At 46.9% G+C, this 27,843-nt stretch overlaps 1 protein-coding gene across 3 annotated transcripts in view; it reads right to left on the bottom strand.

Moving 5' to 3' along the window:
- The window catches only part of ARHGEF7 (Rho guanine nucleotide exchange factor 7), a 106,040-nt gene extending 79,825 nt beyond the window's left edge, over nt 1-26,215 (bottom strand). Inside the window, exons 1-2 of one of the 3 annotated variants that reach the window (XM_042809629.1) lie at nt 25,910-26,215; nt 15,058-15,144 (exon numbers count right to left, since the gene is read on the bottom strand). In XM_042809629.1, coding sequence (XP_042665563.1) covers nt 15,058-15,144; nt 25,910-26,074 — 252 coding nt within the window. In that variant the 5' untranslated portion in view covers nt 26,075-26,215. Of the gene's footprint in view, nt 1-15,057; nt 15,145-15,216; nt 15,287-25,909 lie in introns of those variants that run through there. The other 2 variants (XM_042809626.1, XM_042809628.1) reach the window with 2 other exon arrangements.
- Nucleotides 26,216-27,843: the final 1,628 nt, after the last annotated feature.

The raw sequence follows: 27,843 nt of genomic DNA, 5'->3' as shown, positions 1-27,843 counted from the left end.
AACTGCAACTTACGCTGTGTTTAAAGCCTACTGCAGCTTGTGCCTCAAACTGTCCAAACACAACAGACAATGCTTCTCTGTTACCTATAACTGGGCAAACAGGGAAACTAGGCTGAAGGCACAAAGCTGAGGCACTGTAGGGGTTGCTCCTGGAGGAGGAAACAGTTTTTATTTGCAGGAATTTTTAATTCTGATTCAACTACAACAACAAAGGGCAACAGAAAGCAATGACAGCAGAACTTCAAATTCTTGGCACATCCAGCAACTAAAAAGCCATCAGTAAGTATTCAGAAGCACAAAGTTACCACATACAGGGTGTGCTGTGTGTACCTGGAATGGTGATGCTCACTTTCTGGGGAGTATCTTATTCAGCTATGTTTGAATCCAAATCTCATTTCAACAGTCACTGCATATCTTCCTCTTTCTCAATCAAAAAGCAACAAATGTCTGCAAACTGACAACTTTCCCAAGGCCCATATTTTCTCTCAAATGAATGAGAAGTGACACCAGATACCGCAAGCAGGAAGAAAGGAAGCAATATATAACACAGCTGAGTAAAATATGCAGTTCCAGGTTGAAGAACTGAGCAAATCTTTCCAATATGATGTTCCAGAAACATCAGAAAACAAGCAATTCTGCTTTGTTGGATCCACATCTTTAACAGCCTCCAGTAACATTATCTCAAGAAGCTGTTGTCTCAGACATGTTATGCATACAAGACAACACTAAGAAGTTGACTCATATTCAGAGGAATACATTTAAGTTCTTTCAAAGGTGAGAATCTTTTCACTTACACTGCAAGAAACAGAATGCATGGCTGAACAGCCTAGGACAATACTGAGTTCTCTAATACATCTCAACTCCTATGAACAATTCCAAGTGAATATACTGTTTTTATCCTCCTAGAAGTAACACCACATATTTGAAAGCATACACTATTGATTGTTATTAAAAAGCACTTTTCTTTCAGTTGAAGAACAGACTGAAAATGCTTATTTTGTCTAAGTCAGTCAAGCCACCTTGGTTTTAACACCAGCCTTTGCAAGGCTTTCAAAATAGCCTGCCTTATTTTGTACAAAATTGGCATGCTATACAATACTGCACACCTGATACAGTAATAGACATACAGTATACACTCCTTGCATTCAGTGCTTTGGAGCATAATTAGTTTCAGAGTGGCCAGACAACAAACCCAGCTGTGAAGATTGCTCTTAAAGCACAAAGCAATAGCTTCCCATTACGCCTTCTGGCAGCTGCAAAAGCAGTTTCTTCCAGAGACAGACATTCAAACTACAACCTATACTTTCTTTCTAAAATTTAATTGCTACTTTCTGAGCTTGAGTTACTACAACATGCTTCAAAGGAAGCTGAAGCTGTGATGTGACTTCTGGACGGTACCAAAGCAATAGTTCTACTTTGTGACAACTCATCACCCTAACTACACAGTCTCATCCACCTAGTGTTTTCTGAGCAATTTAATCCATTAAGTCCTACATGACACCTTAGTACCTTTCAACACAAGGGTGTCTCCCTCCCAGTGCTATCTTGCTGCCTGCTAGCCAAAGAACTCAGTCCCAAGCTTTTCCAACTCAGAAAGTAGGTGAGCAGCTGCGCTCTCTGCAAGCCACTTGAGCAGAAAGTACTTCAACAATCAAAACAGCCAGCTCAACAACTCCAAAGGCAGGCTGCATCTGCTTCCAGAAATCCCCTCGGAGAGGCTGTTTTCAAAAGACAGGAAAACAAAGGAGAGGAGTTTCACGTTATAAGGGAGATTTCACATCCTTCGTTAACATGGAGGGAGAGCACCTGAAGCTTCCTCTTTCGGACTAAAAAGCTTCCATATTCTACAACAACTGAGAGATGTACAAAGATGGAAACAACTTAATATTAAAATCATGCTTACTTCCAACAGAGCTCAGTGTACTTCAACTCAAGCATTGCCGCAGACACCTGATGGTAGACATGACCGCAAAGGTACAAATTATTCTACTTGGGCACTTTATCTGGTGAAACTACTGGAGCTAGCAACAAGGCTGCCCTCTGATGAGACCTGCATTAACTACTATCAGGAACAAATCCAGACTCCAGGGCAATTACAGACAGCAATTAGGTGAAATTCAGTCCGGCTCCACAACTCTCAGTAGTGAAGCAAAAGCACAAAGATCCTACTTGAAATGCTGAGCACTGTGGTACCAGTGCACTACCAGATGCCTGACAGGCCTCGCTACGAATCAGCAACCTTTCTGCAATCAGTATATTTTGGTTGTTCTGCTGCAACACATACTCTTTATACTTTAACAAATTCCTATGGCTGATTTGGGCCCATTCTACGCTGCTCAAGCACAGATTCTCTCATTACAAGTCTGACTTTAGGCCAATTTAGCCTCTGCACAAGAGAAGTTTCATCCTCAAGTCATGTGTACCACATAAGGATATAAAATCCTGCCATGAATACACAACTGAAGTGTCAAGGCCAGCAGTCCCAGCAATGCTAACACTTCCCAGTATCAGATTTATTTTCTATTACGCTTTCTTAAAGTTCAAACATTCCCAACATTCTTCACGTAGTGCATTTGCCTCATGCCTTACCTTATTAACAGTATTTTGTACAGAAGGTCCCAACCCCATCATTACCAGCAATGAGACCAAGAAAACAATGCTTGCCAGGACTCAGCTTGTAGAAATCCAAACTTTCAGCTACCCTTGCTTTGCAGCACAGTTTTTAAGGGCTCTCTATTCTGTCACTTTATTTCTAAAATGTACCAGAAACTGTCCCCAAGAAAAAATAAAAATACCACCTAATTTTGATCAGCTAAAGACTCTCTGGCTTCACTTCATTTTTCTTTAAACTGGTCTATAAACACACACTGAAAAGATTGAGTGTGTTAGAGATTCACAGAGGACTCCACCTACAAAGGATGGGTCAGGTGCTAATGCCAGCAGAGGGAGCCCTTACGAGAAAGCAACTGCCCAACTCAAACATCAGCACAGAGAGCTGGACCCACAACTAAGGAGGCATGGTAAAAAAGAACGACAAAGCCAAGTCTGCATTTCACCTCATTTCAGGGAACAGATTTTCAGATGTCTGTGCCGTCTCCCTTTCCATCTACACCTAGAGGGACATGCCTCCCATGCAGCTCACAGGAGGTGCTTCTTCTGTTGACTGTCTAAGGAAGGTTCCATGATTAACTTCAGCTGCAGTCCAGCAGATGGAGGAGCTGGAAGCAATGGAAGGACAGTATCACAGAAAGTTGCCTTAGCAAACCCCACACCTTCCCAGATTGCTGTCAGCTACACAGTTGCCCAACAGTCTCTTGGACACTGCCAGACATGAAGCATCAGCCACACCTTCAGGAAACCCATCGTTTGACCATACTCATAGTAGAAAAGTGTTTCCTAAGCACTCTTTGCTTTTGGCACTACTATTTTAGGTAGGTGTAGTTCTCCACTGCTTCAGGGAACTGACAAGTACCACAGCCACCCTACAGCGAGCAGCAGAAAGAGATGGAAAAGTATCCTTCTCTTGAGCAGAGATGACACCGTCCCAGAGACCTGGAAAGCCAGGAATAAGACAGCTGACACTAGGCTAACAATGACAGAAAAAAGGAAACTGCATGGTAAACCACTAGCGAGAACATGCAGAAGGAAGGATCAGGATTGTAAGCCTCCTGACAAATGGGACAACAAAGCCAACAAGAAAGGGAGAATGGAAAAGTTGAAACAGAAACAGCTGTCAAGAGCTTAATGTATAAACCAAGTCATGTCATCCCTCTGCTTCAGTAACACAGCAGCTGAGCATGTGTGCACCTCTTCCAGCTCAGTGCACAGCAGAAACATGAGCTTTCCAACTGAAACTAGGACAGTTTCCTACAGAAAGCCAAGCAACGACATATGATCACAAAGCACATACAGACGTATGCCAAACCTAAAAGCTTCTCTTCAGTTTTCTCAACATCTCAGTAGCATTCACCACTATGTTAGACTTGAGGGAAGCTTGGTATGCAAAAACTGCATTGTGGGCCTGAGATGCTTTTGTAGTGAAAAGGTAAGCAGCCACCCCACCCACTTTAAAGCCTAAACCATCTTTTTTCTTTTTTTTTTTTTAAAACATCTGTGCAAAATAAGCCCCAACTAAATGCTCCAGTGCTTCCCTTCAGAAAAAAAAAGTGACTGGATGAATGATGATAAATATTCCTGCTCACTTCTGTACCAAAGAGTATTTCCTGAGATCACAGATATCCCTAAATGGCACATCTATATTTTCTTCCTCGGTTGCTGACAGCAGCTGTAAATAAAATTGCAATCATTCACTTAATTTTGAAAGACAGACTGACATCTGAAAATGGGATACTTCTCCCTGTAAGCAGTAATAACAAAAACTTAAAACATTAACTGTATTAACAAGCAAGTATAGGCAGGAAAGAAATGAACAAGCTGACAGACGTCGGCAAATCCAGAGAGCCCTCTAAGGTAGTTAATTAACTTAGGCCATAAATATTACCTAGATGTGGTCAATTCAACTATCAGTAGTTTACAGTATCAAAGCTAATCAGCTAATTACAACAACTGTATCTCAACAGTGAAGAATTGCTCTATCAGTTTCACTGTCAAGCACCAAAAATGCTTTAGCTGTATTTATAGATGAAAACTCCCTTTTGCAAAATGTTCCTGTGACACAAGATGTAGCCCATGGCAAAGGGTATGAAAATGCATTCTCTTGTAATTTCCTTTATACTCTACTCACAAGCCTGTAGGGTGGATAGATTTACATGGCTTACTCTAAAGATGATTATATTAGTATAGATTAGTATCCTGTTCCACACTTGTAGTGTAAGCACTTTCCTAAATGTTGGGTATCAATCTTGAGGAAGAAGTGGGATATTATTCCATCTCCACACGCTTAAAATGTTTCAACGTACAGAACAAAGAACCTGATGAAGTGACAGGAAGTGATGAACTACAATGTTATTCCTGCACTTAAGCTGCTTTTAGACTGCACACAGCAATCAGCTAAGATGAACATTTTCAAAGGCACTCTATGGAATGGAGCTAATAAACACATAGAACACACAAGAAAAATGTTCCAACACGTTTTGCATGTTAAACCACTTAAATGCTTCTACCTCTGTTTGTTGTTTCTGCTGATCTAAATAAAACTGCTTCTAGGCTTTGCCTGCTGACAGACTTCTAGAATTAGGAGCTCTCTTCTTTTTTTTTTTTCCCCTACACCTCATTTCTATTCATTACTTGAGCGACTACATGAGAGTATTGGAAGTAGGGGGCTGATGAATCCTCTTGCTTTTCCATCTCCCATCAACTGAGTGAACTGAGAATATCTGAAGCACAAACTGACCTCAGCTGCAAAGTTATACTTACTTTTGGTTGGGGTTGTTTCCCTGTTCTTCACAAACTAGCCCAATAACTTTGTGCTGACACACTCAGTAAAGAAGAGGAATAAGCAGCAGCAGTGTCTTAGGCTGGCAGTCCCCAACACAGCTAAGCCATGCCAGAAGCCCACTGATGCCAAAAGAGGAGGCCCCAGTCCACTTCTTCCTCTGTTGTGTACTTTATGCCAGACACCGAGCCACTCCACTCTGGTTCAGTTTGGGGGGAGGGGTGGAAGGCAGTCATGATGGAAGAAATCAGATCCACCAGAGACTGGCAGGAAAGCACCAAACAGTGAGCCTGGCAGTTCATCTAAAAATAAAGCAAAGGGTGTTTCTGCTCACACTTCACAAGAAATAAACATGAAACACAGGCTAAACACAAATAAAAGTAAAAATAGCACTCAGGCAATGCATGCCTGCTGCCAGAGTTGTAAGGAAAGTCAAACCGGTGGATGCCTGCCTGGCCAAGGGTGTTTCCATAGCAGTTTGCACTCATCTAAACCAGGGTGCTGTCCTGGTGTGACTCTTTCTTTCCAGCCTCCAATTACACAGACAGAGATTGCCCATCAATGGGATTACCAAAACTAGTTTGTTTGAAGACTACTGCAGGACTCCAAATTTCACCCACATCCCTAATTCCTCCAAACCCGGCACTCAGACCCCACACTGAGGAGCCAGGCTCATTGTATCAGCAGTTAGGGGATTGGGGGAAGCAGATTTCTTTCTGGCAGTTCTGCTTCGTTTCCTTTTCAAAGGGTGGGGAGGGAACAGGTTGGATTTCTGTGGATTTACTCGGGCAGCTGGCTCCAGAAGGTATCTGGCACACACCCCAGAAGTAGCACAGGATGAAACAGTCAAGCAGGGACGGTCCCAGAAAACAAAGGGACAGACCCCCCCATAGTGGCTGCCAGCGACTCTTCAGATGGGCAGATCACTGCACAGAGATTCACCATCAGCGATGTCATACCAAACCAACAATAATTGCATTACCAAATATTTTAGCTCTACTGCAACTGAACTTCAGGTTTCTGCTTGCAAAGGATGCAGGCTGGTGCACAGCCACAGGGAGGCATGTGGAAACCCTGCTGTACCATGCTCTGTCACTGCCAGAGTAGGCAGCATGTCTAGCAGCATGCAGACAGTACTGAGATGCCCACAGTCCCTGTCCCTGGTGTTCTGTAAAGGAGAACTTGGTGCAAAAGAACAAAACAGTGATTGCACTTTCAGCCCACAGACTGGAGTGCTATTCAGAAAAATCTCAGGGCGCTTCAGTCACCCCACAAATTAAGGAGCATTTAATTTTTCTTCAGCACTGCAAACACCATTAAAGGAAAGATGTAACGATATCCTCCCTCACCCCTCCCGTCCACCAGTTCAGCAATCTACACAAGGGAGTCCAACCAGTTAAGCCCCCTTTCTGGAGAAATGGGAGGAGAGGGATAGAGAGCCAACCTAAATAGAACTAGGACACTGGCTTGCTTTGCAGCATTGACACCTATTCCAGACACAACAGGATCTACTGCTTTCACTGGTACTTACAGCTAATGATCCCTTAAATTGATCACGCAAAGCAGCCTACCTAGAGTGGGGCATCAGAGGGAGATGGCTTCACCAGGCAGAAATTTCACAGGATATTTATCAAGTACCTTCATGATAAAACTGCCATGCCATCACTAACCACACCACTTGTTCTCCCTCTAATGACCACTGTAGTGCCCCCCTCCCAAAGGAAAATATGTGAAGGGCCATAGAAAATAAGGGGTGGGAGTGTAAAAATGTAAGTACATGAAAATCACCCAAAGCTACCAGGCCAGGATGTCCTTCACAAACAATACACCAGCCTCTAATGCCTCCTATTTGTTTGCTTGTTTCCCTCCCTGGTTTTCCTTTATTTGACCACCTGAGGCAGTTCCCTACTATGTCGTGCTTTCTGTAGGGCTGGCAAAGCAAACAGCACTGAGGATTTGTACTGAAGCAGGGGCTTGGCTCAGTTGTTGATGTTTTGTTTCTAAATCAGACTCAAAAGCAACTGCAAGTTAATTGTTTCTAAATACTCCACTCAGAGAAGCTCAGCCAACTTGATGATGAAATAGGGCAGTGGTCATATGCTACACGAAAACACAAGTCAAAAGAAATTGGAAGGGCTGGTGCTTTGGTGAGGTTTCAGGGTTTCGTTTTTGGTGTCTTTTTATTTTGTTATTTGTTTGTTGTTGTTGCTTTGTTTGTTTGTAACTCCCGCTACAGAATTACAGGGATAGAAGGATTAATCAGAATTAATCAAAAATATCATCTATTAGCTATGAGCCTTCATCCCAACCTCTTCAGGAAACAACTTAGCATGAGAGCCCCTCACCCCAGCCCTCTTCTGACCCCACATGCCCAAGGTGTAAGAGCAGCCTGCACGTTTCCCCCAGCGGCACAGCAGCTTACCACACTGAACCAGGGCACTGAAACGGACAGCTGTCGGGCTGCTCACTCTCCCCACAGCAAAGGCTGATGTGGGGAGGCAGAAACATCTGAGGAAACCACTCAGGTCACCCCCGCATAAGAAGGTTTTCCCCACTTCGTTTTGAATCACCACGCTCCGGCTTCATGCCCGGCCCACAAGATGGCACTGACAGAAAGGTGTCACAACCTCTTTCCCCCTCTCTCTCATATCAGGCTGCACCACCGGCTCTGCAGCGATCCAGAGAAGTCTGCCACCTACTGAAACATCGCCTCATCTTCCCACATCACCGACAGCCTCCGGACCTGCTATCAGAACGGTGAGGCTGGAGGAACGAGGACATGGCATCTTATTGACAGTAAGATGAGGCCGAGGTTATCAGCACTACAACTGCTCCATTACCTAGAATTTTTTTCAATGCTTCCTGATGTAAAGACCTAGGAAAAGTGAATAACGTCAGAAAAATTATTCTTCCCCCAGGCTAGCTCCCAGTAACAGTGCCATAAGCAGCCCAGCAACTGGTGAAATGCCTACATACAGCCAGCTATAGTGAAATAAAAGGCACAAGCAAAAACACATAAGAACTACAACTAGCTGGAGATTTAGCTCAACATAGTGAGATTAATTCCCCCAAAAGAAAGGGGTAAATCACTGCGTTCTAAGTACGCCTCCTCCTTTAAATTAGAGGAAGCAAGCAAGCTACTTTCTCTCATCAAGACAATCTTGTAAAATAAAGCCTGCAAAACCTCCTCTCCTCAACAGGGCGTACATCACCTTTCCCACACATGCCAAGAAATCTGCATGCGAGCAGAAGTCAGGAATAGTAACAACGCTGGAAGCATTTAAGAAATTACATCAAGTCATAAGATGACCTAGATTTGATATTTCGTCATCGTCCCACTCAAGAATCAACATAAAGGCTCCCAAACAGAAATATTACGCTGAAACCAGCAAACAAAAGCAACATCCATTTCATGGAGCCAGACTTTCTTCCGTTCTTCAGCTCTTCTTCAGCCTGGAGGAGCTGAGGGGAGGCCTGATGGCAGTGCAGCTCCTCACAGGGAGCGGAGGGGCAGCGCTGAGCTCTGCTCTGTGTGACAGCGACAGGGCCCGAGGGAACGGCATGGAGCTGTCAGGGGAGGGCAGCTGGGGGAAGGGAAAGGGGCTGCAGCACAGCGCGGTGGGCATGGAGCGGGATGCACAGGGCTGTGGGCACGGACCCCAGTGCCGGAGCTCACAGGACATGACGACACTGCTCTCAGACAAAGGGTTTGAATGTTGGGTGGCCCTGCACAGAGGCAGGGGTAGGACTCCACGATTCTTACAGCTCCTTTCCAACTCAGGATATTCTATGGTAAAACTTTCCTCTAGTTGCATCCTATTTCTGATAGAAAAGTTTCCCAAAGACCAACCAACGCCACTTGCTACATACTGTAGGATGCACTAAAGATGTAACTACTTTTTGGTAGCTTGAGTCCAAAAATACACCTTAAAGGCACATATGCTACATAACTCAAGCTGCTGGTATTCAAGTTTCACACAGAATGTACTATCTATAACACAGACTGTATGTAGGGAGGACAAAAGATCTATCTGTGTCACACACAGGCTTGGGAAATATCTGACACCTAATAGCAAGGTGATTGTGTTCAGTTCCTCCTGTCACCATGCCTCCTGGAGCTCACCTCCTCTGCCCAGGAGCCGCCTTCATACACATTCTCACACCTTGTTCAGAACTAAGCAGAAGAGAAGTCCCTCCTCCTCCTAAAGGGCAAGCAGAGCAGCCCCTCCTTGCTGAAATCCACACCAAAGAGCTGGAAGGCAGGGGAGGGCTAAAGAAATCAGAACAAGAACTCCTCCAGCAAGCCAGAGAAGAGCAAAAGCCAGCAAACTACCTTTGTATTCTCTTAACTCCTTTTTTCCTTGGGTGCCCTGATGCTCTGTGCAAAAGCCTCCCCTCCTCTGGCTCTCTATACTAACCCAGTTCTCCTGATTCTCCTAGCTTCCATACTTCTTCTATCAGAAGAATCACTAAAACCCTTTTGTGAACACTGTTTGCTGCATTCAAGCATAAGAGTGCACTGCTGAAGTCTGCTGTGCATTCTAGATTAACTGTGCACCATATTTCTGCTTTAATTACTGTGCAAGGGTTTATTCAGATCTTCGAAATAAAATGAACCGCACAAATTAAGCAGCAATACCGAAGCCTCTCCCGAACCATAGAGCTACCCCATTCAAGCTGTTGCAAAACCTCTCTCAGCAGATACATACTAGATAACAGTTACAGCAAAGAAGCACAGCATGTGCACCTCCCAAACTCCCCCTGTATGTAGTGACAACTGAAATGCTCTAGGTGTATTTCGGCATGCCACACATCCCTCATACATGATCCATGAAGTTAAGACAAATGGATCAATGTCCATGGCACATTCACCATGCCATACACACTCTACATGCACACTAGTTTATGTGGGTGCTTCAAGTATTAGGTCACCATGCAATACAATAGGATTTGCAGGTATACAAACATTTAAAATCTAATCTTAACCTCCAATCTAATAAAAATCTACAACAAAATCTGATCATAATATTGGCCTAACACTCTTCTCTACTAGAACCTTAGCCATTCCTAATTCACTAGCAGACATCAGGAAGCTCCATTCATGACAGCAACTTAAATTGACACTTTCCTTGCACAAACAGATCTTTGAGTGTTGACTTACAGAATACCTTTCAAAGGCCACAAGGGCAACAGGACTGCAGCCTTCATTATCTTGGGAAATATACAAGGCTCAGAGAGAAAAAGCAGCATCACCTTACAGATTAATTGCTATGGTTGTGGAAGGAGTGGGGCAGGGAAGAAGAGAAAAAGGTGCGTAATCCTGCTCCCAAAAGATGAACTGGTCTAACAGAACAACACTGACACCCCTTGCAAACTTCTCCCCAGGGCTACAGCTGTGTCACTGACACATTTGCATATCTTGACATAATAAATAGCTCTCAAGATTTAATTTCCCAAATTTGCATGTAGCGTTCAAAACCTTAAGGGCAAATTCTTGCACGAGAGATTTACTGATGAACAAACAGAGGACCTTACATTCCATGGCATTGCCAGGTTCGCTTTATTTCTTGTTTAGTTATTTCACTGAGGAAGTAAAACCCTGATTTTGGCATTGCTTCCTCTGTAATAAACTGACCATCATGAATGCCAGAAGTACGGAGGTCTGTTGACAGGCAGGGAAAAGATTCTCAAGTCCACGGCTCACCTGCACTTTTCTATTAGCCTGCTGTCACCTTTTCCATCACAGTAACAGTCAGAAATACAAAGTGTGTTTGAGATCAAGACACACTTGGCAAGACACTACTCTGGGAATTTGATCAAGTAGAACTTCACTACTTTGATAAAAGAGGTGGCGTTCGTGGGATACATCAAGTGTTCAGTGCTTTAAACAATGAGCACTATAATGCACTACCATTTTTCTCTTAAGATATAAGAGAAACTAAACAAACTCCTCCACTGTTGATGTTGACAAAGTTCTTCAGAGCTTCTTTTTGGCCCCACAGACTATTACACGTCTCTGGTCAAAAGACAGACTGCAAACACCCAGGAAACCGAGACTTCTCAGAAAAGAAGAACAGCACGGAGTAACCCAATGTAGGAATGAGACAATCACCACAGACAAACTCATGGGGGCTCAGGAAGGAACAAACACTCTAGGATCATCACTTCTTCATTTCTGCCTCTCCTGCCAGTGTTCAGTGGAAGATACTGCATATCCGCAGCAAGTTCCATATCACGTATACCTAATTAATAATCCTCTTCTAGAACCAAGTCTGCCATGCACAACCACTATGCTGCAGGCCCTTCCTGGGAACCCATTTTGACAAAGAGGTCATTCTTCCCAAAAGGGAACATCGTTAAGCATCTTTTCACACAAAGGTGAAACTGCGTGGAAAAACAGCTCTTAAAGCAAAACTGGTAAGAACAATATATAGCAAATTGTCTCCCTACCTAAGGAAACTGCACATTACATTATGAACTTGCAAAGTAGCCAGCTGTTCCTACAGTCTGTTCCATCTATGCAGACATTTGTCAAACGCAGTGAAGCTTCAAAGCTTCAAACCACTTGACACTACGATTATTCTTAGCAAAAACTAACAGCTTCCAGAAGGGAGAAATAATATAGAGTTGAAAATTCAGTCTTTCAACTCTAGTTGAGATCTCAGGGACATTTTCTGTGGTTAACAGGTGTAATATTTTTTAATCTATATACGAGAAATCAGTATTTTAAGAAGTGAAGTGTTTTCTTAACACTTGTAGAACAATCTTACAGTTATTAATTGAAACTATTTCTGTTTTACCAACTCAGATTTCAACTTACAAAGGCTTACTGCAAGCCCCAGATTAAGCATTCATTTTGTTTTGGAACACTTACACATCAAATACCATGGAGGGAAGAAATAGATCCATTGGTTTCCCCTGAGGAACAGCAGTACTTCTCATTAGAATTTGAACCATGCTTTCTGAACATCATTAAACACAGTTTAAACTTATTGGGGAAAGGATGAAAATAAGGATAACTTCCAGACATCAGAATATTCCCAAACCGACAAAGACTCTCACCTCTGCCCTTATCTTCAAGTACAGAGAGCAGTCATCACATCCTTCAACAAACAGAAACCATAGAGGAAAACATCTGAAAGAAACTATCCACTGAGGCACATCTTTCTGTTAACCATGGCAGTTCATCGAGTTCTCAGACACACATCTAAGTTCCAAAGCTAGAATCACGCAGCATAAAAAGCAAAGCGCTCTGACAATTTGGTAAAACCACAATTCTGCTTTACTCATGATAACTTCAGATCTAAGAACAAGAAGAGATTGTGCAAAGCTGAACCTAGGCTAAGCAAACCAGTGCTGTTTTCTTACCATGCTCCAAAAATCAGAGAGAAACCACCCGACCTGACTACGTACAACTCAACGCCGGTCTAAGTCAGCTCCATGTAAAGCCATGCAAAATTGCAGGTAGCATACACACGTTACAAAAATCACCACATCCATGCACAGAAGGTGACATGTCCCCGCTCCAATCTAGAGTTTCTTGTTACCTGCACTATTCAAACATTTATTCTATTTAAAGATCACAACCACATCCACTGGTTTGTCAGACATTTATACTCACCACTGACTCATTATTTAATCTTCTCTCCCCTGAAAAATCTCTGCCACTGTTTTCAGAGACACTCTTCACTCGACGCAAAAACAGAAGGCGGTCTTCAAAGCAAGCAGCCACCCTCTTTCCAAACCCAGCCACAAGTAAGGAAGCATTACATCAATGCTGCATGGAGAAGCTATGGCACCTCCCCAGTTCCCACAGCTAGTGAAGCAGAGATCTACGAGGGCTGACTCACACCTTGTTACAGCAGAAAGCAGAAAGTGCCCAGGGTTAGCAGGCGGCCGAGAGGCCTCTGCCAGATACTCACTTGTTGAATCTGGGCTGCCCTTCCTCTCATCTCTGGCCGCAGCCAGGGGGTTGGGAAAATTAATGAGAAAACAACGGGGAACGGACAACCTCCAAGCATAACCAAAGTTCCTAAGATAAATACAGAAGGCTCCATAAACCTAAGCATTTGTGCCCCTTCCTGCCAGGCTCTCACCTCTCCTGGTAACTTGGGATAATTCCTGTTCCAACACGCTGGGCTGGAAGCTGCTGCAGCCAAGTGCCTCCACGTAAGAAAGGAGTTTCCGGCAGCCTTGCTGAGAAGCCCCTGAAGCCATGCTAACAATTTGGTTATGCTCAAAAATATTCATGCTCCAAGCATAAGACAAAAATTATCTTTTTTTTTAAATCACTGTTCTTCACTTTCTTACCACTCTGAGCAAAAGAGCTGACAAAAGCTTTCTGCAAACTACAACTGGAAAAGCTCCAAGCTCAGTGAGAGCCCTACTAAGGGAATGAGTACAAAGAGATGGATACTCACTGTATCTTTTCCCACCTTTCGCTTTTGTATTTGCAATTTATTTCTGACTTGAGACTTGAAGCATCTCCCCTCACCAACTCCCTGTAGCTCGCGTATCTCCACTACTTGAATTTTAGGTCAGTGCTCACACAGAGAGGTTATAAATATGGAAAACTTAACACAGACATGAAATAAAAAATGGGTGGGAAGTCAGCTATTGCAAGAAAAAACCAAACGTTAGAGACAATGCAAAGCTCAGCCCAGAGCCTGGTTTCTGAATCCCATAGAAACTCTTCTTTCCTCTCAACAAATCCTAGCAGATCTTCTTTGAAGGGGGAAGTCTAATTTCACAAGGGACAGCACTAAAAAACTGTTTTTTAATCTTCTACCAGAACAGAACCTAGGATTAAGTGCAAGCCCTGCACCACTAATTTCAGTAATGATAGCTCACTGTGCAGAGCCTCAGGAAAGCTCAACCTGCTTAGAATGATATTCTGCCCCACAGCCTTACAGGCAGGACCACAGGCACTGCAAGAACCTGAGAACTCGTTAAGGCAACACAGAGCCAATTCACATTCAGAAGCACCAGAAACCATCTTTTCCACCGCAAAAAAAGCTTCTAAGAACAGAGATTACAGTGCCTCTCCAATGCGGAGAAGTCGGGCAGTGCTTTGGATTACATCAGTTCTCTCTCCCACACACCCATCAAGGAAGCGAGGCAGCAGCACGTCCCTCTCACAGCTAAATATAAAAGGAACGTGGGACTCGCTAATGTGCAACCCTGCGAACACATGTTTGGGAAATATGGCAGTTCGCTGGGTTTTTATGTAACCCGAAGGATGCTCGGGAGAAACCACATCTACCATTTTCCCTCATTAGCGCTTCATTCCCACACGCCGACCCCAGCGCCGCTCAAAGCGGACGATGTGGCCGCTAAGAGCCCGCTGCACGAGAGGGGCAGAGCCGCACCGGCACCACCGCGCTGCCGCACTCCGAGCAGCGCTACGGGCACGGCGAGCAGCCCGGCGCGCCGCAGCCCGGCTCCTCTACCAGCCCCACGCGCAGCCCCGCACGGCTGGGAGCCGAGCGGAAGCGCAGCGCTGCCCCCGACCCCGCAGCCCCCGACCCGCGGCGCGGCGAGGGAGGGGCGGCCGCCACCATCTTGTCCGCACAAAGGCACGAAGGCGGCAGCGCCGCTCCCCCGGGCACCGAGCCGGCCGGCCCCGCCGGCCCCACCGCCCCTTCCCTCGGCGCCCCACTCACCTCCAGGCGCAGCGAGGCACCGCAGCCCCGCAGGAACTCGCGGATGTTGCTCAGACACTCGCCCTCCGTGCGCGGCTCCGGGTACACCTGGAAGAGAAGAGGCGGCGGCTCAGCGCGGACCCGGCCCCGCGGGGCGCGGCCCGGCCCCCGCTCCCTCACCTCCCGCTCCCTCCGCTCCTGCCTGGGAAGGGGTTGAACCGGGAAGTAAACACGGAGCGCAGGAAATGGCGTGCGAGGGCGGAGGGTGCAGCGCGCAGCCCGGCTGCCGCGGCCCCGGCGGCTCAGCGCGGAACGGGAGCGGGAACGGGAGCGAGAGGGGCGGGGCGCGGCCGCCGCCTGGCACCGGGCTGCTCTGAGAGCGGAATCCTGGGCGGGCTTTAGGAATAACTGAGAGAAAAGCCTGGGAAGAGCTCCGTGGGAAATGTGCCGGTACCCGGTTAATAATCCACTGGTTCGTGCTTTTTTTTGTCAGCCACAGCTCCTTCCTACCTCGGGAAAAGAGGAACCCCACAGTGGAAAGCCGTGGCTGGACCTCAGAAACCTCAGCCCAAGAAGCCACGTTCACGCCTGGCACAGCTCAGCCTCTGTGCAGAATCTTTACTGGAGCCTTGCTTAGCTCACCTAATAGCACATATAAGCATTGTTTCACCTCCCCCCAAGAAAAAAAGAAAAAATTGATTTTTTTTTTTTAAACAAATTAGTCAACCAAACAAACTATTGCTCAAACCACGAGGTAAACAGACCTGCAGCCCCGGGCACGTCCTTCTGTGTGAGCTGGAAAGCCAAAGTGCTCTGGAAGTCTCTGGGTGCTGTGCCCTTTGCCTGCACGTTACGCTAGAGGAAGGCCTGCTTCACACATACTGATGGAAATCAAACTACATGCATAATATCTACCTTCACAGCACGTGGAGCTCAGCATAAGGCTGAGTCCAAACATCAAGCTGCAACCAAGGCAGGGCCATCCTGCGCAGTTTGTATCAACTATTCTGACCTCACAGTACCACGAGCACCAGCAAACACACCTTAGAACAAAGAAATGTAAAACATGAGCTGCTATTGCTTTCTCAAGACAAAATTCAAATCAATTTTACACAAACACCACAGTTTTTCACAAGTAATTTGGCAATATGAATGGAAGAAGCTCCACTGTTCTCAAGCAAACACGCACACAAACACATTGATTGGTACTATGGTAAACTGCCATGGGTTGAGAATAATGTCTTGACTATACAAGAAGGTAAAGGCAGTGCCAAGGAAGTCCCACACGCATATAACAGCCTGAGGAGGAATCACAGTGCATTTGGAAAGCACGCAAATGGCAATGGACCCTGCAGGGAACATGGCGAGTGTCATCCCTCCTGTGCTTTTTTTTTGCTAGTTTTGCATTTATTGCATGCTATACATTGTGATTCTTTGGATTCATTCACAAGAAGTAGGAATCCTCAAGCTTAGCCAACCATCCCAACACCCACTGTTACAAACACCTCCAGAGCATGCTGTGGGTATTTCCACGTTTACCCTTCTGGTTTGCTCTACCTCATATTCCTGTCTGACATGGGATACACAATAACTACACAGTTGCACTCTACAACTTTTTTTCTTAAACTACTTGCATAGCAGCTGCTTTTGATCACCCTGCAGGGTAAAGGCAGGTACATACAGCAAATGCATTCAGAAAGCAAGGATAAACAACAAAATATAAAACCTCAGTGATTGAAGTAGGGTCATACTCCAGAATTACTTAGCTTAACAGACTGCCTGTACATAAAGGCAATGAAAAGGACAGCTTAAATAGCTCTCCTATCCTGTACTTGTTTCCTCCCCTGGCTGCCACAGACCCACGCTGTCAGTTCATTAGCAGGGGCTGCCCTCTTATTACAGGCCTGGAGCATCCATAGCACAAAGGAGCCTCAGTGTTGAACTGGAACCTCTACGTGCTACAGTCATACAAATAAAAAGGAATACATGTAATTAGAAAAGACAGGACTTCCAGAGGGACCTGACAGATTCTTAATTAAGGATCAGGGCTCCAGAGTGGAATTCAGAGAGACAAGGGAAGGTAATGCACAGAGCAGGAGCAACAGCCTACACCACTGCTGTGTGGTTCACGGACAGACTGATAGAGGCCAAAACTCTCAGGGAGCAGTTTTAGAAATTAAGGACAGCTCAGGAAGGACACGTATGCAATGTACCACAACTGCAAAGAAGTGGACTACATTTTTCTGCCATCCAGAAACAGGGTGTAATACAAATGGACGGCAGCCAGCTAACATTACATTTGTTTTGATCAAGTTGCCCAAGGAGGTTGCGGATGCCCCATCCCTGGAGGCATTCAAGGCCAGGTTGGATGTGGCTCTGGGCAGCCTGGTCTGGTGGCTGGCAACCACCGTATGTAGCAGGGTGGTTGAAACTAGATGATCATTGTGGCCCTTTTCAACCCAGGCCATTCTATGACTCCAGAAAGTCTACGGCTTTAAGCAAAACAGCAAACGCACTTTAAAAAGGGCAAAGCAGAGACAGGTAGTATTGAGCAAAACCATAACAGGAGCTGCATTAAGAAAAAAAATATGAAAAAGACCACCTTTTGGGCAGGGAAAGTATACAAAGAAATTAAGAGAGGAATGTACAGCATAATAAATGAGTTTAAAAGACAGAAAGACAGTTCCTTGATTGTAAGGTAGCTGCCCAGAGAGTTTGTGGATGCCCCATCCCTAGAGATGTTCAAGGCCAGATTGGATGGGCCCTGGGAAACCTGGTCTACTATTAAATGTGGAGGTTGGTGGCCCTGCATGTAGCAAGGAGGTCGGAGATTCATGATCCTTGAGGCCCCTTCCAACCCCGGCCATTCTGTGATTCTGTAATGAGTAAACTATAAGTCAATATGAAGGTGACATCATCAGCTATTTATATGGAAAACCAGCTGCCTGCTTGCACTTGTATGATGAGTAAAGTGGGCAAAAGTAAGAGAAATCTTAAAAAAATAAAAGAAAATAAAAGACAATAGCAATAGCTTGATTTTTTAACACTTCTGTGTAGTAATTCTGTTGTCATTCATCCATTTATGTAGTGTGACCTAGTAGGTACAATGTGGTTTAGTATGAAGGGAGAAGAGAGATCACCCCAGTTATGAGAAAACAGAAACCACCAGCAAACAGAATAGATACTGCCAACCAGCAGCTGTGTCCAGCGCAACCTTAATGGTGTTCTATGCACTGTGAGTGTAGCTGCCTGAGTGTAGTTTAAAGATCCAGCCTTCAGGCACACCAGGAGAAAAACCCCACAAAGGGCCAGCCTTGTGCTTCAAAGAGTGTTACAAAAGAATAAAACCATAAGAGAATGTGTTTTTCTCCTGTAAGTATCAGGAGGATACAGTCCCATGCCACAGTATGTGACTGGATCATTTTTCCCATATATTAACTTTGATATGAGGTGACAGTAGAGGAATTTGATAGTTAAACTAAAAATATGGAGCAGGATTCTTAGAAAGGCACAGCCTGGGCTTTAGGCTCAATGGAGCGCTGCATCCTACTGTTTCTGCTCTACTGTAGCTCTTTGGTACTGAGATTTCCCAACCTATAAAGCCTGTTGCCACACCACCTGCAGCTTCCTGCTCACCTGGCTTCTATTCCATCAGGGCACCTGGCATCAAGAACACTTTGGGTGATGGCTTCTCCAGCTCCAAGCTCTTCTTCTGCATGTGTCCCAGAACACTGCTGCATCTAACCAGCCTTCATTGACAGTGACCTGCACTGAAACACACTGATGTTCTGCTTTAGCTGCTTCTCTCCCTTATTGCAAATAGCCCCCCAAAGCCCTCAGCTAATATTTTCAAGTTTGGGAAGAAAATTTACAGTGTTCTTAGAATGTCAATCAATTCCATGGCAGCCTTAATAAGCTGTTTCTTTGAGTCCCACACTACACTTAGAGCCACTTTTTCTTTTTCAACCTGCCATTTGAAAATCACACTGTGGGCCTGATACAGCTGTTGGAGCTCATCCTTCCAGATCTGCACCTGTATTAAACAACATCCTGCAAAACAGTATGTTCTTTGCAGTGGAAGTACTGTACTTTTGTTAATTCCCTTGGACCCTGATCAAATTCCCATCAAAGTTTATAAACCTGCTCCCACGAGACAGATATTTGATTAAGGCTAAGATATAAACATATCAAGTTAAGGGCATCATGGTATTCCAAATGATAGTTTTGTTTTCACATTACATTACATGTAGTTTTTCCATTCCATTTTTATATCTCCAGGCACACTAAAAAAAAAGAAAAACAACCCTATGCTAAGACAGCACAAAGAAACTGAGAATGTCAAGCATGGAAAGCTGAGGATGAAAGCTGTTTTTTGCAGCTGCAGCTCTGAGCCACCTGTAGACCCACTCTGTGAACTGAACCAGGTGGGATTCTACTGATGCACGAAGCATCGTGAATACGCACACAGAGGTCCGGTTACATCTGGATGAGTATTTTTTCCAGCATTTCCAGATATTTCTAAATTTTTTTTTTTTTTTTTTTTTCCTGTTTTAAAGTAAATGATGGTATCTGCATGCATGCAGATGTGCCAAGCCCTGTGCTATGTTACCAGCCCCACTGAACCGCAGGAACGAACACACAGAGCCTACAGGAAGAAAAGCATTTCCTCGGAGCTGCTCGGTGCAAGAAACACCAAGAAATTCTGCTCCAGGGTAAAGGCAGAGGCTGCTGGAAACCCACTGCAGCGGATGACTGGGGAGCACCCTGCAGGCAGGTGGGGGCTTCGCACCCTCCCACAGCCCCGGCAGCACCGCCTGCGCAGCACGAGCTGAGGCGGTGGGAGCCCAATCACTCAGGGTTTGTTTACGCTGGGAGAGCTCTGCTGCTAGCGGTGCTGGCACCAGTCCTCCGTGTGGATGTAACATATGCCAGAGAGGGAATTCCTCTGCCAGCCGCACCGTACTTCCCCCGGTGACATCGATGGAGCCAACGAAAGCACAGCTCTGTCAGCACAGCTGTATCTGCCAGGGGTGTGGGATTTGATTGCTTTTTCACCTCAACGTGAGGAAATATTCCACAGGCCTACTAAAATCCCACAGCAGAGACCCTGCCCTGGGCACAGTGCCAGCATTTTCCTATCGCACTCACTGCAGAGCCAGAAAATGGAGACCTGAATGACATTCTCCTAGACCAGAACAGCCCATCGTGCACCAGGAGGGTCTCTGCCTGCTGAGATCCACAGGGAAGAACTGGGCTGCAGAAACTTCTCAGTTCATCACCTGTGCCAGTGGTGGCTGACAGCTGCAACCTCACATCTACGATGCTGAGCAGAGAGAGCACTGCTTTGCTCCACATCAGGGGCTCACACCAGCTAGAGATGGGGCAGGAAGGCTCAGCCACCCAGGGCAGAATCCAGGCAGAGCACATGGCTGGTGCCCCTGCTACACCGCCAACTCACAGCATCTCTGCAAGCCCTGTTGTGCCTGAAACTTTGTGAAGCTTCATCTTCACAAACACTGGGCAGTAACAAATGAAAAGTCTTATTTAGTAAATATGAATATTCAAGACACCTCTCCCTCCCCTCAGTGGCACAAAAGCAGATTTTACATACATATATGTATGCATATGAATTATACATACATAGAATTTGTAAACTTTCAATTTTAAGGCCACAGTTGCAGTTTTTCTAAGGCTTGAGTTACAACCATAGGCATCTTCACCTGAACAATGAGGAACATTCTGCTCCCTAGCACATTGGGCACCCCAGAGCTCTTAGCCACAGACATGTGGTGTTTGGAGAATGGTCTGGGTAACAGCAGGGCCCCCAAGGGCTAAGGCAGTGCCAGGTGTGTTCTAAGTATTACACACAAACCTAGAAAGAATGTATCTTCTAGGAGCTGTGGAGAGGGCATTATAGAGAACAAGATCAGCAAAACTAAATTTCCTCTGTATTTTTTTCTCATTAAAACAATTCCCTCATTAATAGCTTCATTAATTACCCTTTCTTCTGTAGGTCTGGCATATCAAAAGGTCTGTATAGACCTTTCAGCATTAACAGGGTGTGATTTTGAAGGAAAAGGGACAGCAAATGCAGATACTGGTCCTCTGCTTCCTTGGCACACTGTCTTTCTCTGTACATCAGAGCCACCAGAATTAAAGAGCCAGCAAATAAATGCAAAAAGCAGCAGCATTCTCCACCAGTGCCCCTCCTGTACTCTGTACTTGCAAGGCAGTGTGGTCAATGGTAACTCCGTAAGTGGACCACAGTTCCATGAGGAAGCTCATAGGAACACTTTTGAGAATCAGACCTACTTAGAAAAAGAAAAAAAACCAACAAAACAGCAGTTTAACAATCTCACTTGGGCTAGCTTTCCCCAGAAGCTAGGCTCACCCTCCTTGCAGCAACATCAGTCTCCCTGTGCAGGCAGCCACAGCTGCCCAGCAGGGAATACTCTTACCAGAAGCAAATAATCTCCTTGGGAGTCTCTATGCAAGGACTGCTGCTAAGGGGAGAGAGCGTACACACATCAAATGCATCAAATGTTTTGCTTCTCCCCTCCTTGGCCTAGTCCTCGGACGACCTGCTGCTGCTTCAGTGCCTTCCTGTGGGTCTTGATGAGCACTGACAGGGCAGTCCTTTAGTTCAGCCAGGTGTACCTTGGCAGTCCCACCAAGTACCAGAGCTACTTCCCAAATTCAGACTGCTTATGCAGCTGGCACTGCCACTTGATGGGTGGTACTGCTCACAGGGTGCTCACATTGCCTCGCAAGCATCTGATTTCAGTCTCTGCAACTTTGGTTGCAGTTCATCTTGCACTCTTGCAAAGGTCTCTGGTTGCAACATTCGCTGCTTCTGATCAGTGCTGGCTCCCAGGCACCTGCCCTTTCTTTGCAAAGTCTGAAACATCGCAGTCAGGTCACTCTTTGTCACCAGGAAAGAAGTACTTGGCTAAGTGGAACCAGAGAGAAGTGAACAGGCTGCCCAGAGAAGTTGTGGATGCCTCACCCCTGAAGGTGTTCAAGGCCAGGTTGGATGGGGCCCTGGGCAAGCTGACCAAATTACTGATTTAGTGGTTTACAACTCCAGGTGAGAGAGTTGGAACTGGATGATCTTTAAGGTCTCTTCCAACCCAAATCATTCCGTGATTCTATGATTCTATGATCACAGAGCTCATCTGGCCAAAGCAAAGGGCATTTACACTTACCATAAGGCAATGCCGCTGAGATGGTCACAACACATGACAGCCTGGACACTCCTTCTGGGGACTCAGACTCCAAGTGCTTGTGCTCATGAAGAGCATTCCATTCGTCTTTGGATTCTCACACAGCTCAATTCTTCCCAAATTAAAATTCAAAATGCCTCTTTTCTCCAGAGACCTCAACTGTTAGGTCAAATCTCCCATCAGTCCCAACCCAGCACCGACCAATAACCACAAACACTGACCCCAGTGCCCAGTCCTCTGGAGGGAGAAACAAGTTTTGCTTTGACCGTATGCTGAGCCTCCATCAGCGAGGAAACATATTACCTTCTTGCCCCAGCCAGCTTCCCATGACTCCTCTTGCACAACTGCACCATTGAAGCATCCTCCAGGAGGCCAGGCCCCACAGGCACAGCAGTCAAGGCTGTCCTTAGTCCCTGGCATGCACCAATAGCAGAGGGGTCACAGACCCTCACAGAAGTTCCCAGTTGAGAGACAGTATCCTTCCCCCTCAAAAGAACATCCCGTTTCCTCCAAAGCCAATGGAGCTGTCCTCAAAGTAATACATTTCAGTCGAGCAACTGGCCAAAAATGAAAGTACAAACAGAACTTAATGGAGCGCGAAGCAAGGATGACAAGGAAAATTCTCGCTCCAGTTTTAATCTCTATTTACAATGCCAAAAGTGGGTCAAATGGGCCTGCAATGGAGGGATTTGTCTGGAGAATGATCTCCGCAGCAGAAGACATGCACACAGTGAACAACTGCATGGCAGTACGGCTGCAGCAGCCTCTCCCTGACCCCAGGGCCGCTCAGCCTTAAAGAAGCTGTAACACAAAACCTTGGCTTCCCATTCAAATGACTTTCAGTACAGCTCTCCATCCACTAGCATAGATCCACAGACTGGTGCAATGCAAGTTTGAGCTTTAAGGAGTTGAGGCATCGCTGGGTTTGGGCACAGGGAGGTGGCAGTCACTGCTCTGTTGGTTGCAGGCAACTGCTCTGCCTTCTGTCCCTTTCCCATGTTACAAAACTGTTCATCGGGACCATTGCTCTGCCCAAATCCTGCCTGGCTTTACCTCCTCGTGGCCACTCTTCAAAAGCAACGCAACTGCAGCAGTGGCCAGCAGCAGCCCAAAAGCAAGAGATGCAATGCATAGTAATGCTGCCTTCCAATGCACTCTCATTCACGGTTCCTGGAATCAGATGAATTGAATACCTGTCTGCTGCTCAAGACAGGCAGCTGTTCTGTAAACAAATGCAGCCAATGCTCCCTGACAAGGAGTTACTCTGCACAAAGTCAGCAGACAAACACAATGCAATCTACAGGAAGAACAGTGACCAGCCCTCAAACCCACCAATTCATTTTATTGACTGAAAAACAATCCGCTAGCTGACCTTCAGGTGCTTCACTCCTTGTATGGGCAGACAACCCTTATTTACTAAAATTAGTCTACTAATTACTCGCAGGGTACCCAGAGGCTTTCAAAGCACAAAATGCCAAAAATACATTATTAAATTCCTGTGAGCGTTGAGTCCTCTTCCTAAACAGTTTTTGAAAGAAAGAAATGCTTTTAGAGCATTTGCTAGAAAACATCTTCGAGAAACTGATAAGCAATCCTTCTTTGTTGGTTTTAGTTGCTATTTTGTATTAACAGGAAGATAAGCTGAGGGAGTCTTCCAATTTCTTGCTTATGCCAGGTATTCATAGAAAGTTGTGTTGTTAAATGATACTGAGAGCTGAACCAGTCTACATCTGTGGCTCAAACCAGGTACTGGTGAGAGCTCAGACAAGTCTGGTTTGAACTGAAGACTTTCAGGACAAATAGGGAATAAAGGGACTCATATTTAAAACGTGCTCAGTATAAAAATAATTCTCTATAAATGAACAGTAGTAGCAAAAACAAAAAGACATGGGGGGAAAAAAAAATACCAGGATACAAAGACGTAGGGATATTAATGCTATATGTTTTATTGGCAAGCCACAGGAAGTAAAAGGAAAAAAAGAGAACAGTATTATACAAATAGCTCAGACATACTCCTTTCGTGCTCCCAGCTACCACGGTGGGGTACGCACTGAAACTACAGAGAAAGCATATGCACAAAGTTGGACTGGAACATGAGTTCGTGAGTCTTTCAAAGGCACCTATGGGCTAGAAAGCACAGCGTGAAAGGCCAAAAACTACGTATAGATCCGCTCACAAAACAAAGAAATTAGTGGATACACAGAGCTCTAGCAGAAAGCTGGACACAGGCTGACTGGGGTAGGTGGCAGGCCGAGAGGCCTTCTCTTCTCTGCCAGCCGTCCCAGCTCATCATCACCCTCTGCACATCCCTGCACCATTAGGCTCATCTCTGTATGGCAGAATGGATAGCAGCACCCCGCTGACAGCTCCTGTGGGAAGCTGTGCCCCTGCACAGGCTCCTCTAGGTCTGGGGTTGGGAAGGGACCCCAGTATCAGAAGCGTTGTCTCCTTCGACACGATAGCAAAAGCACGCCTCTCTTTCACATCAAAGCCACTCCTAGCTGCACCGTACACAGAAGCACGTGAAGTTGGAAAACACTTTCCTAGCACTTATTTCCATCGCACTCATATCTGTTTCAATGTGCCTGCAGCAGAACCTGTTCCCTACTCCATCTCAAGACTCCATCCTCCCAGGCTTATCAGGAGTGCAGGGATAGCCCTGTGTTTCCCCAGTGCTCAGCACCCAGCTCCATGGGGCTCTGGAGACCAGAGGCGGGGAGGCACAGCGAGACAGACTGGGAAACCACCACGGCTGTCATGCAGACAGAAGGATGTCTGTCAACAAACTATTCCTGAGGGGGTCTGCACCCCAACGTGTGACTGCTGCCAAGGAGTGGACATGCATTATTTCCAGCTGCATCACACACACACAATAACAGAACCATAGGGGTTGGGATGGACCTCTGGAGATCTATCTAGCCTAACCCTCTGCTAAAGCAGGTTCCCTAGGGGAGGTCACACAGGACAGCACCCAGGTGGGTTCTGAGTCACTCCGGAGAAGGAGACTCCACGTTTTCCATGGGCAGCTTGCTCCAGGCCACAGCAGCTGTCCCTGTGCTGGTCCCTGTGTCACTCATGCTCCTGTGTCATTTCCATAACACTTGTGGGCTCCAAGTGTCATTTCCACATCCCCCATTTGCTTGCAGTCCATGAGGACAGCACCGAGCCGCCAAACATAGCAGTGTGGACAACAGCACAAAGCAGTGACAATCTGCGGGGAATTGAAGAGCCCGCTCCAAGCCCAGCACCCTACATAGCTCAAAGGTTTCCAACTCTGAGGCTCCAGAAAACCAGGTGACCACAGCCACCTGCCAGGTGACCTTCAGTAGTCACCAGCAAGATGGGGAAAGTTGGCTCCATGAGGTGTGCCTGCACACGGAGGCCTCCAGAAAGCCAAAATAAAGAAAGCAAGCAGGACAACAGCCCGCATTACACAGCGGCACAAGGAAATCAAATTGTGAAACGTAAATGTTAGCGGCGGCCACGGGGCTAAGGGAGCGCTTTTTGTTCCCTCCCGCCGGCTCCATCGTCTCCGGGAGGAACTCAGCACCGAACCTCCGGGGGCTCCGAGTCGGAGGCCGCCGTGCCGCCGTGCCCCCCGCGCCGTGCCGCCGCCCCCGGCCTGACAAAGCCCGCTCCCCCCGACTCACTTTCTCGATGGATCCCGGCAGCAGGCGCTCGAGCAGGCGGCACAGCACCACGCCGTCCTTCAGGGAGGACTGCAGGAAGCCCTCGGGGTCGGCGATGCTCTTCTTGGGCGACTCCAGCACGCCCAGGGCGATCAGCCACGTAACGGTCTGCTCGGCCGAAGTCATGGCCGCGCGGAGCTGGGTTGGAGGGGAGAGGGGGAGGGGGGGCGGCTTTATGGGATCGCTGTCTCCCCTCCCCGGGCGGGGGTTTCAGGCCGAGGCCCCCGCCTCCCCCATGTGAATGCGGATGACGACGCCCCGCCACACACACGCACACATACACACACACACATGCAGCCGCAGAGCCGCCTCCTCCCCGCCCCGTGACGGCACGGGGCTTGCGCGCCCGCGGACCCCCCTCCCCCGCGCCCGCGGAACCGGACCGGGCGGCGGCTGCCCCCCGGCGGCCCGAGCGGCGCGGAGCTTCCGCGGCTGCGGAGCGGCTGGGGGAGCCGCCCGCCTCCGCAGGCTGCTTGCGGCGGGCCTGTGCGGCACGGGGGAGCGGGCTGCAGCGGGAGGGTGCTCGGGATCGATCCGTTAATGCGAGCGCGGTGAGGCGCTGGCACGGGTTGCCTAGAGAGGCTGTGCGCGCCCCATCCCTGGAGGGATCCAAGGCCAGGTTGGATGGGGCTCTTATGGCTGTTACTGCCTCGTCTGTCAGCCTCTGCTGTGAGGAGGTGCTCTAGATGGATGTACAGTTCTCCCTGTGCCAAACCAAGGTCGGGATCTCAGTGTTGAGGAGACAGGTTGAACATCGGTCTGACCAGAAACCAGAGCTCCCACGCAGCAGGTAACTCTCACAGGGAGATTCGCCCTATGGAAGTTTACATCCTCCTGAGAAAAAGTCTCATCCGTACAGAGCAGTACTTCACAGTAAACACACAGATCGTGGAATCACAGAATGGCTTGGATTGAAAGAGTCCTTAAAGATCATCTCATTCCAACCCCATGCCATAGTCAGGGCTGCCCCCCACCAGCTCAGCTGCACGGGGCCCCATCCAACCTGGCCTAGAGCACCATCATGGATGGGGCACTACAGCTTCTCTGGGTAGCTGTGCCAGCACCTTACTGCCCTCTGAGTAAAGAATTTCCACCTAACATCTAAACTAAATTTCCCCTCTTTTAGTTTAAAGCTACCCCCTCCCCCGCACCCCCCCCCCCTCCTCTTGTCCTGTCAATGTCAAAATGTGTGAAAAGGTCCCCCTCCTCTTTGTAAGGTCACTTCAAGTACTAGAAGGTCACAGTGAGGTCTCCCAGTAGCCTTCTCCAGACTGAATAAGCTCTTCCATCTTTATGACCCTCCTCTGGACCCACTTCATCTATTTAAACAAGCAACCAACAAAACAAAACAAAGAGAGATGTATTTCTAAAACATGTTTGCAGAAGGCAGAGATCCCTCCCCACACAGAGAAACACCACTGGAGGCAAAATCCCATGGCTGGTGACACAAGTCACATCCAGCCAGGCAGACATACTCTGGGGACAGCGGGCGCTCTCCTCCAAAACACTCAAACCTTCCCCAGCTACAATTGCATAGAATCACAGAATCACTGAAGTCAGAACAGACCACTAGTCCAAACCCCAGCCCACCCCCACCGTGCCCACACCACACTCCTCAGTGCCACATGCACGAGGCTCTTGAACACCTCCAGAGACGGTGACTCCACCCTTCCCTGGGCAGCCTGTGCCACTGCCTCACAAATCCTGAGGAGCTCCTTCTTTCCTAACAGCCGATCTGAGCCTCCCCTGGCACACAACTTAAAGCCCTCGAGCCTACAGCCCAGTCGCTGTGCAACCTCATGCAGGTGCTGTTAGAGCCATGCAAAGCAGAAATGCTGTCACTGGGTCAGATCACTTTTGAAAGTTCTGTTAACATCTGCTTCATTTTTCAGGTC

The sequence above is a fragment of the Centrocercus urophasianus genome, unplaced genomic scaffold (genome assembly GCF_019232065.1).
Source record: "Centrocercus urophasianus isolate 14NV4802_14NV808 unplaced genomic scaffold, USGS_Curo_1.0 seq_12, whole genome shotgun sequence".
NCBI lineage: Eukaryota > Metazoa > Chordata > Aves > Galliformes > Phasianidae > Centrocercus > Centrocercus urophasianus.
The sequence above is the reverse complement of the archived record's forward strand: the minus strand, read 5'-3'. Positions and strand labels throughout refer to the sequence as shown.